General features: G+C 53.1%; 1 protein-coding gene across 1 annotated transcript in view; it reads left to right on the forward strand.

The window, feature by feature from the left end:
• LTBP2 (latent transforming growth factor beta binding protein 2) overlaps positions 1-15,538 on the forward strand; it is a 105,764-nt gene that overhangs the window by 16,188 nt on the left and 74,038 nt on the right. Inside the window, 1 exon segment of the mRNA XM_077750763.1 lies at positions 10,449-10,698. Coding sequence (XP_077606889.1) covers positions 10,449-10,698 — 250 coding nt within the window.

Raw genomic sequence — 15,538 nt, forward strand, 5'->3', positions numbered from 1 at the left:
AATAGTCTCTGCCTCCCAGAGTCGTAAGAGACAAATGAGATAACTCAGGTTAAATGTTTAGTTCAAGGCCTGGCATGTTCTCTGTGCTCCATACACATTTGGCCTTGATGTTGAGGGAAGGGATGGTGTCTCTTGGCCCTCAGCCTGCAGCACAGGGGCAAGTGCTCATTGAATACAATATAAAGGCTCAGTAAGCACGTGCTGAATAATACAGGGGCCATCCCAGGATTGTGCTGAGAGATCTCCTTCTGCTGCCCTGGTTCTATCAGCCCTTCCAGAAAACTCAGGAGTTCCTGGAGTGGGCCTTGGCATCTACTCCTGCCTTCTCGGCCCGGAGACTCTGCGTGCATGGTGGCTTTCATTCTGGTCCACACCTCTGTGCTGTCAGGACCCAGTTCCCCTAATGTGTCCCCACCCATCCCATCTCTCATGACTCCATCTCATAGGGCAAGGCCATGGCAGGTGGGTAAGAACCCCAGCTTTGGAGCCAGACTCCTTGGGTTCAAACCCTTCCTCCATCGCTTAGTAGTACATGGATCTCAGGCAAGCTGCTTGACTGCTCTCAGACTCAGTTTTTCCATATGCCCAATGGGGATACAAACAGCACCCATCATAGTTATAAGAATGAAGAGGAGTGATACGTGTAAAGAAGTAAGCTGAGGGCCTCATAATGGTAAATGCTGAACAAACATTCAGGAAAAGGGTCACAGCACAGGTGGGATCTTCACTGACAGGTTTGGAGCTGCCAGGAGCCAATCTTGAGCCTCTATGTGGCTTATGTCTGGAAGAGCCATCCTCTGAGACTCAGTAGTTGGCAGGGAGTGGAGGAGAGCAAGGTGAGAAGTGGTTAAGAGGAATAATCACACAACTTCAGTGGAGACCCAGCTAACGGGAAGGGTGCAATCCTAGTGAGAGACCATCATCTCCCCCCACCCCCCGTGACCCCATACAGGTACCTTAGATTTTCCTGGTGAGCAGGCATGTGCCCCCAAGACTCTACTCAGAGAAGTATTTAGGAGATGCTTTTACCCAAGGATCATGAAACCAAGTGTTGAGTCCTGTTGATACCAGTGAATTGCCTACTTGGTACATGTTTGGTGAAGGGCTCAGTAGGTGAAGGATCACATGGGTGGCCTGGTAGTTCCTTCTGCCATCCCCAGCTGCCTCTTTTCACCTTCTTTTTTATTAAATGTTTTAAATGTTTATTTATTTTAGATAGAGATAGAGACAGGGGATGAGTGGGGGAGGAGCAGAGAGAGAGGGAGACACAGAATCTGAAGCAGGCTCCAGGCTCTGAGCTGTCAGCACAGAGCCCAACACGGGGCTCGAAACCTTGAGGTGTGGGATCATGACCTGAGTGGAAGCCGGATGCTTAACTGATTGAGCCACCCAGGCGCCCACTGTAATGCTGGGATTCCCCAAGACTTTCCAGATCTTCCAAATCTCCCTCACAAAGAGGGGGGCCATGGGCGCCAAGCCAAGCCTTAGTTGTTCCCCATTACTGAGCACTAGTAAGCAGTGTTAACTGTCAACCCACACAGAACAACAATAATAGCTGACATCCTCTATTAAAGCCAGGGACCACATTAAACATTTCACCCCCTTCACCCTGTGAGTGGTCATCATGTGATTCTCTGCCGTGCCCCGCCTTCTGTCCCTGGCTGTGGCTTGTCCTCTACCCAATGACTGAACACTGGGTTTCCCAGGACTCAGTCCTGGGTCCTCTTCTTTCTTGCTGTACCACCCCTGGAATGATCTCATGTATTCCCATGGATAGAAGCATTATCTCTGGGCCGACGACACCCAGATTTATTTATATATCTATATATTCAGCCAGACCTCTTTTCCGACCTCCAGACTCCTTCGTCGTGATGCCTACTCAACATCTGCTCTTGATGTTCTCCAGACATCCCCACCCTCAACTTGTCCAAAAGGAGCTCCTGGTTTCCCTCCCTCTGTGCCAGCTCCCCTACCCAGGTGTTACCCGCCCTGTTTAACGCGAGTCAGACATGTGGGGGCCATCCAGGACACCTTCCTCACTGAGCCCTCTTTGTTTCACTTCCTAAAGCCCCTCGGGGCCTGTCTGCTTCTCCCCGCTACCTTGCCACCTCTCCAGTCCAAGGCGCCAGTGTGGGCTCCTGGGTGACGGCTGCAGCCCGCTGCCTGCTCTCCCCACTGTCTGCGTCTTTCTCCATAAACCATATCATAATACATCTCCGTTCACGCCTTCCTGCTGCGGGGCGTGCAGCCTTGTCTCCCAGAATTCCCTTTGGCTCACCGAATCCAGCCTGGGTTCCTGGAATGCACCGCCTCCGGGCTGTTGCACGTGCTGCTCCATTTGCTTTTCCTTCTCTCTCAATGAGGCTGGGTCCTTGTCATCTTTCTCGTCTCTGCTTCAAGTGGCCCTCCTCAGAGGGGCCCCCCTAACCCCTCTGTCAGGGCTTCCCCACACCAGCCTTCTTGTTCTGAATCCTAGCCCCCTTGACTTTTTTGCCCTCCATAACCTATACCTTGATTTCAATTCTTCTATTTATGTGTTTACTTTTTTTGTGACTCTCTAAGTCGGAAGCTCCACAAAGAGAAGGACAATGTCTGTCTTGCTTACCGTCCTAGGTAAATAGTAAATGTTGGATGCATGACCATTTTCTAGATACCACTGAGGCTCACAGAGGTGAAGAAACTTGCCCAAAGTTCTGCAGAATCTGAACACAGATCTCTGACCATAAGGCTGTTCTCCCTTTCATGCTTCTGCCGTGGCCTTGGCTGAGTTGTAAGCAGGAATGGTGTATTCCCTCCCTCCTGATCTTCCTGGGCCCTGGGCAGGGATCTGGTGCTCTTGGAGAAGGGCTTGGTGGGCTCCATGTCAACCACAGAATGGTCTTCCATGCCCCCGAGCTGCTCCCTTGAAAGAGGCTGGTTCCTGGGCTCATCCCTGTTGGAGGCTATTCCAGGGCCCCATCCCATCCTTCTCTCCTCTCCAGAGGCCCCTTAGGCACTGACACCTCCAAACCCTGCCTGTTCCCAGACAAGGCCCCAGGGCTGCCGGGGTAGTGGGGTTACTCTTCTGCTTTGGGGCAGGGGCTGGAGACAAACCCAGGCCTGAGCCCTCCTCAGCGGTCTGTCTCCTCGTGCTTGCTGGAGCCGGTGGGAATTGAGCCTGCTCTCTGCCCTTGGCCTCCTGCCCCTGACTGGCCCAGTGCTGTGGCATTTGTTAATGCAATTAACAGGGCGGTCCATGCCGAGGGGCTGGGGGCCAAGGTCTGACTCACACCTCCCCTTCCTCCCCTCTGGCCGCCAAACGGTAGAGGCCTGCTTGGCCTGCCAGACGGCGTCTGCAGAGAGCACACGAGGGGCCAAGAACGGCATCTTTCTCTCATTAGAGGCTTTTATGTGAACACAACTGCTCTTTTGGAGCCGGGTGCTTGGCTGGCCCCTGAGCCCCAGTGCAGTTTCCAGCCGTCCCGAGCACAGCTGTGGCGGGACCCGGCAAGTCCTTGAGGATCTGACTTCTCCCACAGCCTGGGGGCTCAGGGCCCAGGTTGGGGCCTGGAGACACAGCCCCTGGGTGGAGCTTGGGTATGGAGTGTCCCCCATCCCCGGGTGGACTCTGAAGTTGGCTGGGGACCCGACAGGGATTTCCTTGCCTCAGGGATCTCAGACATCAGGGTCCCTTTCTGTGGAAAGCAAAGGTCAAGGCTGTGGAGAAACTGCTCAGGGCATGGTGGACACCCCACCCTCTGTAAGAGAATTCCAAGGCAAACCGAAACCTCTGGGTGAGGGCCCAAGCTGGGGTGCCCAAGGCAGGGCTGAGATAAACACTGAGGGCGGGTAGGAGACTATATTGTTCGTGAAGGCCTCTGGATGTGGAAGGAGACAGGGCCCCATCTGGAGGGAGGGAATTTAGTGAGTAGGCTCTTGGTGTCCCACTGACACAGATTTTAGGGAGAAAGGAGGTTTGATCTGGGGAGCAACTGAGCTTTAGGTGAGGGGTGCTGGGCCCAGAGTCTGATCTGGAACTAAGGTTCATCTCCCAGACAAGAGGTGGTAATGCTGGAGGCCTTAGAGGAAGGCACAGGCTAAAGGGACCCATCTTGAAGTCAGTGCCTTGTCTAAGAGGTCATAGATGGAGGCAGAAGGGGTCTCTGCGGCCCAGGAGGGAGAGCTGGTGGCAAATGCCCTACTGGGGCAGTGGAGGTGGGGATGGAGAGGGGACTGGTCATCTTTAACATCTACAAAGGAGCCCTGCCTCTGCCCCATAGGGCTTGGTCCTTCCCTTTAACCAGGGCCTGTGCCGACATTGCCTTTCCCTGGGAAAGGGTGCATGGTGGTTTTTCTTAAAGCTTTACAGGGCAGTCCAATAGAATTTTCTGTGATAATGGAAACGTGCTATATCCTGTTGTTCAACATGGTAGCCATGAGCCACATGTGGCTACTGAGAACCAGAAATGTGGCTTCTGTGACTAAGGAACTGAATTTTACATTTTATTTGATTTTAATCAATTTCATTTTAAATAGCTTCATATAGCTTGTGGCTGTAGCATGAGACTGTCTGGCACAACTTTAGAGAGTACAGTGTGCCTCCACACCCACAAGCTCCCTTGAGACTCACATGACTCTTTGAGGCAGGAATTATCAGCCCCATTTTATAGAAGAGATAACTGAGGCACCGGTTGAGGCATCTGACATGTCAGATGACATGACATCTCACTGAGATGAGACATGTCCAAGGTCACACAGCAGGGAAGTGGCTAAGCCGGGGTCAAACCAAACCCTTCTGACTCCCAGCCTCATGTTCTTTCTTTCTGCTACCAAGTAGTTGATCACTGAGGCTCAGAGCGGGTGGGCAGTCTGAGCAAGGCCACACGGTGAGAGCTATTTCCAGAATACCCCCAGGCCTGCCCATTCCGAGTTTGGTCTCCTCCCAGAGGCAGGGGCTTGTGTGGAAAATCTGAGCAAACCTCAGCTCGACTGTTTTGGAGCAAAGTGAAGGTAGAAGGGGCACAGCCAGAAGGTGGGGGTTGGAGGGAACGATGCCTTCTATTTCTTACTTTCAAAGTGATTTCAGGAGTTTTCTTTTTATTCCCCTCTCCTTTGGCATCCTGCTAACTGCGCAGGGCTGAACTCTCAAAGCTGAAACTTTCCACATGTCCAATCCTCAGCGAAGAAGGGAGTGCCAGGAGAGTGTGGAAAAGCAAAGGGTTCAGGAGAAGCCCAAATTATGAATGGCTAAGGAGGACTGGCATTGGCCAGTGAGCACGGGGAGGCTGAAATAGCCTTGCTTGCTGGTTGTCTGAGGATGCTGACCTCTGGTGGGGGGGCAGGGAGGGGGCTGCTGGGTGTGCCCTCGATGGCTAAGCATGGACATCATGGCATCATGCTTGACAACCTTTTTTTTTTTTTTTACCAATAATCAATCAATGAATACTCACAAAAGCCATATACCGCATCTTGGTTGATTGCTCAAGTACAAAGCATGATCTCTGCTCTTGTAGGAAAGTGGGAGAGATGAGGTTCCATGAACAGAACATAAAGACTTCCCGGCTGGTCATGGCTGGGAGCTTTCTCTCTTAAAATTCTCCAACACTGCATGGAACTGCCTGTCCCCGGGGCCCTCGGCATTTCCTTTTTTGCTCTAGGCAGCAGCCCCTGCCATCGCCCATTCTGACAGGGATGATTTCCTTTCCGATGCAGCTTTGATATCTGTGCTCATTTGACAGGAATGTTTTGCTTCCATCTCCTTTCAACAAAAGGACACATGACCACTATTGCCAAAGGGTCCCAAACTTTTGGATTTCATGCGCCAGTAAAATATCCAAAAACATCCTAGGTACCAAAGCGCAGTAGCCAACTTTTCATTTCGCCAAGTGGGGATGTTAGAAATACAAAGTACCATTTGCCATCACCTCTAATTTAAAAACAGCACCAAGGGGCACCTCCTGGGGGCCTCAGTCAGCTGAGCCTCTGACTTCAGCTCAGGTCATGATCTCCCGGTTAGTGAATTCGAGCCCCACATCAGGCTCTGTGCTGACAGCCTGTCAATGCAGAGCCCGCTTCAGATCTTCTGTCCCCCTCTCTCTGCCCCTTCCCCTGCTTGCGCTGTCTCAAAAATAAATAAAGATTTTAAAAATAAATTGGTAAATAAGGAGAACAGCAAAAATTAAAAAGTAGAAAAGACATTATCTCACAATAAAAGACACTCTTTAAATGGGAAAACAGCATTATAAAAAAAACTCAGGAAATGTTTAATTTCCTTATTTTATGGCAGACCAGTAAAAACTGTCAGAAGAACGTGCCCTTGACAGATAGGCACTAGGAACCACCACTTTGAGGCATTCGGGGGTGACTTTTGGGGTAGTGGAGAGAGAAGAGAGGAGTTTCAGCCTCAACCCCATGATGCAGATGCCCAGCTCAGAACAAAAGCGTGACCGCTTTGGTGAGGAGATCAGATAGTTGTCTGCATCCTGCTAAAACATGTAAAACAGCTCAAGAGAGGATGCCGACGGAGTCAGCGCTGATGGAGTCAGGGAGGGCTGGCTCCAAACCTCCCCAAACCTCACACTTGGCAAATCTGGGCCTCTGTGCAGTTTCATAAGTGGTTGATCCAGAGAGGTCATCTTCCCAAGCAGGTTTTTTTCTGTCAACAAATCTGGCCGGCTTGGAACCTTCTAGAACGTTTATTTACCGTGGTATTACATACATACATAAATGCCGTTTTTATGGTTTCCCCCAACCACCATTTTCAATATGCTGTTCATTGTACCGAACAGCCAACCGAAGTTTGCCAGCCCTGGTCCTCAGTGAGGATCTAACCCCCTGTACAGCAAGGGGCTTCGTGGCTGTGAGAACCATCCCTTGAGCAGAACTTCCTCCACACAGGAACTGGTCTTGTCGTCTTTGAAACCTCCCCTCCCCCTCCTGCTCCCCCCCCCCCCCCNCCAACTGTTGACGGAATAGAGTAGCAAATAAGCCAGAACCAGACGCGAGTGAATCAGAATAAAAGTGAGACCTGGAGGCCTGCAGGATTGGAGGTCTGAGGTTTCTAGAGAGTGAAAGATCCCATTATTAAAGTCAAGGGTGGGCCATCCTGGGGCCCAAGAAGAGAAGGATGGAAGCTATACTGGCTTTGAAAAGCTGTCTAAAGGCAAGGACTGCCCACTCAGAGGTGGAAGGAGACTGGGATTGGGAGAGGCTGCATGATGCTCCTCTCGCCCAGGCCAGGCTTTGGTCCCGGCCCACAGGGAGATGGTCCGAGAGACGAGGCGTCATGCAGTGTTCGCGGGAAACCACTCGGGCCTTCCTCCTTTGCTCCCTCTCGGAACTAAAGCAGGGCCAAGACCTGCCCTGGACAAACCTGCTTCCACAGTGTTCACTGGCCTTGGTTGGGCGGCCCGGCTGGTCTCTGGTGGTGGCGGTGATGGGGCCTGTGGGTGGTCAGGTGGGGGCCAAGTCCGCTGGGGCTGAGAGAGTGGCAGCCAGGCGACAGGCCCCGATTCTGCCATTGTGACAGTGTGTGTCTGGGGAGGCGCTCAGGGTCAGTTCTCTGACATGGTCTGTTTATGTGGAGGCCAGGGGCCTGCCAGGAAGTGATGCTGAGGCCTCAGGTAATGCTCCGGCAACAGGATTCAGCTCATGGTAGGAATCCTGAAGTAAGACCTGTATTTCCCCCACTGTCCCCTGAGAGGGCAGATTGCTGTTGACCCACATGATTCCCGATCAACTCATCCTTTGTGTCTCTGATCAGCACCACCTCCTTCAGGATGCCTTCCTTGACTTTCCCTTCTCCTTGACTCAGCCTGGGTTTGAGGCTCTGGCTGACATTTATCACATGACCTGTGTCCCGGCTTCCATATGAGACAATACACTTCATGAGAGATTGGTTCCTACTCCCAAAGGCCTCACATGTAGTGAGTGCCCTATGAATGCTCACTGAATGAATGCATGAACTGATAAACATGGTCCTTCATCATCTAAGATTTACTGTGTGGGCTCTGCAGAGGGATGGAGTCCTGAAGTCTCCACCACCTGCACATGTGCATTTGGTGGCTGACTTGGAGCCACCAGATCCCTTTGTTTCATCAGCAGCTCCAGGTCGAGGTTCAGAAATGGTAGGGAGGAAGGACCATACCAGCCCCACTGGGAGGCAGTGGGGAGGAAAGAGCCTGGGATTTGCAGTCAAACAGACCTGGATTCGAATCCTAGATCCACCACTGACTAGTTGGATGCCCTCAGGCAAGTTTTGAATCTCTCTCTCTGAGCTTGAGGCCTTATTTGTAAACTGAGAATCATAATCACACTTGCTGCCAAGGATTGTTGTTAGGGTTAAATGAGATAGTATACGCAAAGTACAGTGCCTGGCATAGTGTAAATACTCAATAGATAGTAGCTGCCATAATAAAAAATAATAATACTTTTGTCATTGGTATGCACCCACTAGGGTTAAGGATGCAAAGAGTTGTAAGGGACAGTCGCAAGAGCTGATCTTATGAACCAATAGGGAATTGAGCCACGTATGTGAAAAACCCATTGTGCTGACTGCAGCGTGCCCACTGAGCGGTGTGCACCGTGAGTGCCAGTCCTAGTTGCTCGCAGGAGGGTGCACTAGCGGAGGTGGTCATCAGGGATGGGGAGGAGGCCTTAAAGGAACAGTAAGACTTAGGTAAGTGAAGAGGAATGGGAAAGAGTCCCAGGGAGGGGCCGCAGTACCCACAGAGGCAGAGAGAAGAGAGAGCCATATCCACAGGCCAGTCTGGCCACCGCAGGTTGACTTAGAGGGATTGACTGTTAGAGGGGGATCAGACTGGGGAAAGTGTTTGGTGCTGGTCTCTGGACTCGACTCCTGGAGGCACCCGGGAGCCAGCGAGAGTCTCTGAGAGGGAGGTGGCATGGGCCAAGTAGAATTTTGGAGAGATTTATTCAGACTGGACTCTGGTTTGGACTCCAGGCCTGTTCTCAGAACGGAGAGTACAGCTCAGGAAATCCCAGGCTCAGGACCTGTGTAGTGGCGCCTGGTATTTTAATGCACTTAGAATAACTGAGGCCCACGAGGGTCTGCCTAGAGATCTGCCTATTTCCCTGACCTCGCATGCTCTCCCCTATCACCGGACCCCATCCTCCTTGGGCCTCTGGCACTTCCTCGAACATACCATGCTCCCTCCAGCTCCCAGAGCTTTGGATGTGCCTTACTCTCTGCCTGGAAAACTCTGCCCAGACCTTTCTTTGCCTGTCCACCTCCTTTGTATCCGTTGCAGCCGGCTCTTCAGAGAGACCTGTCCTGATCTCCCCATCTAAAGTCAGGTGTGGGCCCCTGCATCACCCTGTTTAATTGTCTTCACAGCCTGAGATACTGCCCAGTGTTATGGTATTTTCTTATTTCCTGTTGGTCTCCCCCACTGGACTGTGAGCTCCATGTAGACAAAGACGTTGTCCCTAGTTTCTAGTACACAGTAGGGGCTCAGCAAATATTTGTTGAGTGAATGAGTGACAGATAGAGGGGCCTTGGGGTTTAGAGGCTCCAACATGAGCCTAACCGTGCTCTCCCAGGCTCCTTCGTGTTCCCCGTGCAGGGCCCCGTATCCCAGTGCCTGCCTCTGCATGGGACTCCCTCTCCCACGGCTGCTGGTCACTGGAGGGGGCTCCAGATTTTGCAAGGTGATGAAGGGCAGTGAAAGTCATGGCTCTGGGAGCCAGTGGCTGCCCCAGTCCAGCCCCACTTTGCCCCCAGGCTGGACCCAGAGCCCAGGAGGCAGAATTCTTCCTGCTTTTGGTCAGGAGTCCTACCACTTGCTATGGAAGATGAGGAGCTTGAGAGCAGATGCTCTCCAAAGAGGAAGAAGAAGAGAGACTATCAGTGCTGAAGATGTCTCGGAGAGACGCTTAGGATGCCCCCAGCCTCCTCAGTCTGCTCTTCATGTGATTCATGAGGAAACAGGGGCTCAATGAGGTCAAGATCACACAGCTCACCGAAGACAGGAAAACCCCAAAAACCCAATCCCCCCCACCCTAACTTTCAGGCCGGGGTTGAACCCTTTCCCATAAAAGAAACTCATTCATTCATTCACTCATTCATTGTTTGTTTATTGAGAATCTACTCTGTGACAGTCTCTATCCCAAGTTCTGGGGCGGCAGGAGGGAAGAAAACAAAACACCTGCCCTCTGGGACTTTCAGTCTGGGAGAAGAGACAGACAACGAGAAGTGGGCACAAATGTACAATGCAATCAATGTCGAGTGCTCCATACCTTTGGCCATTCAGTGTCCGCTTGGCTGTTCAGAGATGACAGGGGAACCTCTCCCTGGGGACCGGAGGATGGAGGGGAGACAAATGGGCCCAGGGAGCCTCCTAAGGCCAGTGTCAGCCTCCCTGCCAGAGTCGGGGAGGCCAAGCAGCACCAGCCAGGAATGTGTCAGGACGCCCGGGCGCCTGCCCTCACCCCTCTCCCTGTCTCCCCAGCTGTGTGCCAGCCGCCCTGCCAAAACAGAGGGTCCTGCAGCCGGCCCCAGCTCTGCGTGTGCCGCTCTGGCTTCCGCGGAGCCCGCTGCGAGGAGGTCATTCCTGAGGAGGAATTTGACCCCCAAAACAAGAGGCCAGCACCCCGGCGCTCAGCCGAGGGGTCACCCAACCCACGCAGGAGTGGCGCAGCCAGAGAAAGCACCACGACACCCAGAACACGCTCACTGGCATCACAGCTGCCACCGGCCAGGTAAGTCCCCTCCTCAGTGGGACCTCGGGTCCAGGGGCACAGTCTCTTTCTAAAGGGGGATCTTCCTGAGGACCATTTGGTGAAGACCTTGGTGCAGAAGATCAGAGTTATCCTTCCTCCCCTCCTCCCTGCTCTCTTCCCCTTTCCTGCCCTGACCAGAGGAGCAGCGAGCAGGAAAGTGGGGGTTGGGGTTCACACAGACTTTGCCAGACTGGGGTGGCCTGGGAGATGGGAAGTGGAGTCTCTTCCTCCACGTCCTAGGAGAATGGAAGGCATATACCTGGGCCCTCTTGTTTCGAATCCTGGCGTGGCCACTTCCTGGCTGGGTGGCCTTGGGCAAGTTATTTACCTCTCTGATTCCTCATCAGCGAGGCAGGGACAATGATGATAATCACAAGCATGGAATGGTTCTAAGGATTAAGTTAGTTAATATGAAGAAAATGCTTAAAACAGTGGCTGCCGCGTAGTAAACTCTTTATAAATGTTTTCCTCTGGGGCGTCTGGGTGGCTCAGTCGGTTGAGTGTCCAGAGACTTCGGCTCAGGTCATGATCTCATGGTTTGTGAGTTTGAGCCCCGCGTTAGGCTCTGTGCTGACAGCTCAGAGCCTGGAGCCTGCTTTGGATTCTGTGTCTCCCTCTCTCTCTGCCTCTCCCCTGCTTGCACTCTGTCTCTCTCTCTCAAAAATAAATAAACATTAAAAACATGTTTTCCTCCTCTGCCTCATCCTCTGCCTATGGTCCATGCAGGAAGGACCCCTCTGCCTGAAGAAACCCTTCAGTTCACTCGCTGCACAACAGTAACCTCTCTCTTGAAGAAGAGACGGAACATGTGGGGCGAGGGGAATGTTCATGGGCAGGATTCCCTGGCCTGCTTACCAGCCAACCTGGCTAGACTTTTTCTAGCTCTGGACAGGAAATCTGAACTCTGTAAACTGGTCCATTTCTAGGGGGCCATGTTTTCCTTTTGGTTTTTCAGGCTCGTTTTTCCATTTGCTTCCTACTTAAGATGTTCTTTCTGAAATGTTGCAACCTTGTCTTGCTGAACTAAGGGGAAAAAGGAGTTGTCCTCTGGGAAGCCAGGAGAACCAGGGAGAGGAGGCTAACCTCAAGGTCAGGGCCCCAAGCAGAAAAAGCTCAGGAGAGAAAGGAAAGGAGCATGAGATTGCCCAGCATCTCTGAAGGGGGAGGCAACGAGGGTCTCAGTAAGGTAGGGGTCCAGAGCCCCAACCATCCAAGCAGGTAGTTTCCAAGGGCGGCCTGAAGCACAAAGAGCAGAGGGATGGACTCAGGCTGAGGTCTAGGGAGATCCAAAATCAAAACGAGAAGAGCCAAACCCTTTGGCCAAGGCCTTGGGATGCTGGGGCAGAGAGAAGTGCAGAGCTGGTGGCCAGGTAGACAACATAGGAGGCAGAGTGAGTGGCCCGGCATTGGCTGTGAGCAGGTGGGCAGGGCCTAAGCCTTGTTATGATTGGTCCCAGCTGTTGGTGCAAGGTGGGTGGGTCTGGTGTGAAGGCACCCAGAAGAACACCAGAGGTACCAGCTCCAGAGTCAGCCCAGAGCAGGATGGGAGTAGAGTCCTTCCAACACGGCATTTGCGGGCAAGCTCTCTTTCGGCTTGTAGGATCCATTCACTTTATAATGCACGGAACTCCTATGTGTGCGCATAGGCGGGGATGGGGGATGGTGGCTCGGCAGGCCATGCTGTCCCTTGCTCTCTGGGGTCAGAGCTGTTCAACATCCCCTGTTCAACATCGTGCCAGCCCATCCCACCCCTGCTGTTTTTCAAGCCCCAGTCTCACTTTTTCCAAAAGGCCCCCTGATCACTTCCACCCAACTCTGACCCCCTGCAGCCCACACCCCGTGGATCTGTGCCCTGTGTCTGCAATCAGACTGTGTGGCCTGGGCCCTGGAAGGCAGCAACTCCATTTCTCCTTTGGATCTCCCCCAAAGCTCCTCCCACAGCCCTAGCTTATAGAAAATGCTCAGCCCACATTTGCTTCACTGGGTCCAAATGGAAGAGTCCCCTAGAAAGGGTCCACCCAGCATTGAATCCTCACCTTGTACCTGGAACCGACACCCCAGCCGCTGTGCTGCTCTGAGTGCAGGAAGAGGGGAGGCTCTGTGCTTTCCCTGGGGGAGCACTCCACACTATGCCTCGGGACGGTCGATTCATCTGCTCACCGGACCGGAAGCTCCGAGAGTAGGGACTGTGTCCTGCTCTCTTATGACTGTGTCCTTGGTACCTAATTCTGTGCTTGGCCCACTGTAGGTGCTCAGTTTATGTGAGCAAAATGAATAAATGGATGAGGCCCAATGCCGGGGAGAGAGGAGGCTGAGCTACATGAGCCTTTCATCCCCCAGCAAAGGATCCACGTGCGAGAGAGGCAGTGAAGGGCAAGGGCCTGCAGTGAGGTCAGTGGCCCACAGCAGGGACATCCTCTTCCAGCCTCACAGCCTCCCTGGCCAGGGGCTACTGTGTGGTCGTGAATGAGTGGCAGCCTCCAGGCCAGCCCAGTCTCCCTGTCTCTTCCCCAGGACCTCAGTGCCATGAAATCTGGGAAAGTCCGAGTGGTCCGCTGGCAGCCCAGCTGTGTTTTGCTTTGAGAGGCCAAATCCCGCTTGCCTGGTGGTGTCAGACATTTCCTGTGAGCTTGGCTAGGTTCCCCAAGCAGCCTTTGGCCTCTTTCCCCATGGCAACTTGCACAGGCTCTTGGTGTCTGGTTAGAGGGAGTGACATGAAGCAGGGGGCATTCTAGAAGTTGGGGGGGGGACCCAAAATATTTAGCGAGGGGAGACACTGCAAGGATTGGTGATGTCCAGAAACCTGCTTCAGGAAAGCACTAGACAGAGACCAAGAGAGGCGTGTTCCAAAAGGAAGTTGAAAGGGAGGGGCCGGGAGCGTCTGGGGCAGCGGCGGCAGCACGCCCTATGGAGAGAGCCAGACACAGATCGATGTTGTCCAGCTGTCGCCGGGGCTGGCTGCAGGGGCCTGGAGACTCCCTCCGAGACCCAGGTCCAGGTTTCTTCCCCAAGGCTGGTCAGAGGGCCTGCCCTACCTGGGGGGCAAGAGCCAGGCGGCTGGGGACAGGCCGGAAGAGGTTGGGGGGAGGGGTGGTGACAACAACCTGGGACAGACCGGCCAGCCACAGAGAACCGCTTTACATGCATGCTTCTCATACTGCAAGGGGCATGTGCACCGCGTGGGAACTTGTTAACATGCAGCCGCTGATCCTACAGGTCTGGGGAGAGCAGCCCTAACGTGCTCTCAGGTGATGCCGATGCTGCTGGTCCATGGGCCACACCTGGAATAGGGCAGCTCCGGCCTGGGCTTTGGATTCAGATGATCCTGGGGATCCAATTCTGGATTTACTACTCCCCAGCTGTGTGACAGGAGGCACGAATCCTTAGTAATGAGAGTCAATAGTCCTCACCTGAGACGATGGCAGAAAGGGTGCCGGAGAGGAGTTAGGCCTCAGTACAGCTTCGCCGTCAGCAGGCTGGTGCTTTTGGCTCTGGAGACATGGGTGGCAAAGAGCAGATAAAACCTGGGGTGCATGCCTGTGTGTATAGACCTGCTCGGGGGAACAGTCAGAGCCCAGGCCAGCCTCAGAGGAGCCGGGACTAGCAGATCCCACAGCAGCACCCAGAGTAGGTTTGGCTGGCTTGTTTGTTCTACCAGGAGCATCCTTACGGTAAGGAGGGGAGCCCTGTGGGAGAGGGGAGCAAGGGAGGCGTCATGTTTCTCAGAATGGGAGGCACCTCCCTTGGGTTTGCTCCTTAGCCTGACCCAAGGACCTAGAAGCTGGGCTCTGGGGACATTCTAAGCAGCGTTGCACACTCCTTGGACAACAACAGGCCTGGAGGGCAGTGCTAAGCGGGGGTGGTGGGGAGAGGTCGGGGAAGCTGTGGGCCCCGTGGTAGTGGCTGTCAGTTGGCTGCTCCCCCAGAAGGCAGCTAGAGCTCACCTTCTTTTTATACCGACCCAGTCTCTCTCTCTGGCTCTCCCTCTCTCTCTCTCTCCCTCTTCCCCCACCCCTCGGATCTCCTGCCCACACACCCCACGTCTTAATCCACCATGTTAGTTTCTTATGGCTACTGTAACAGATTGTCACAAACCAGCAGCTTAACCCAATCCACATGCGTTATCGTACAGCTCGATGTGCCACACATCTGCTTGGGTCTCACCAGGTTGAAGTCAAGGTATCAGCGGGCTCAGCTCCTGGAGGCTCTAGGGGGGAATCCATTTCCTCACTCACTCAAGTTGTTGGCAGAATTCGGTTCCTTGCACTTGTAGGATTGAAGTCTCCATTTCTTGCTATCTGTCCCTTGAGGGCTGTTTCTAGCCTAGAAGCCATCTCTGCTCTTTGGCTTGTGGCCATCTTCCTATCTTCCAAACCAGCAAAGGCACATGAACTCTTCACGTTTTGAATCTCCCCCCTACCTTCCTCTTTGGCTGAATCTCTCTCACTGATTTGTCTGCTACCTTCCTCTACTTTGAAACATGGCCCACCTGGGTAATCCAGGACATTCTATTTTGTCAGCTGATTAGCAACCTTAATTCTATCTGCTACCATAATTTACCTTTGCCATTTAAAAAATTTTAATTCCAGTGTAGTTAACATACAGAGTTAGATGGGTGTCATTTTTTTTTTCACTTAATGTAATGTATTCAAAGGTAGACCAGGGGACAAAGGTCATGGGGGCCAACCAAACCCCCCCACTGCAGCGCATTCCAGCTGGGACCCTCCATCTGAAATGTAACAGCTCCCCTTCTCTAGGGCTTGCCACAGGGCAGCCCTACATAATTTGACCCCCAAAACCTTTCTGACATCTCTGATGT

Source organism: Crocuta crocuta, unplaced genomic scaffold (assembly GCF_008692635.1).
Source record: "Crocuta crocuta isolate KB4526 unplaced genomic scaffold, BGI_CrCroc_1.0 scaffold186, whole genome shotgun sequence".
Classification (NCBI taxonomy): Eukaryota; Metazoa; Chordata; class Mammalia; order Carnivora; family Hyaenidae; genus Crocuta; species Crocuta crocuta.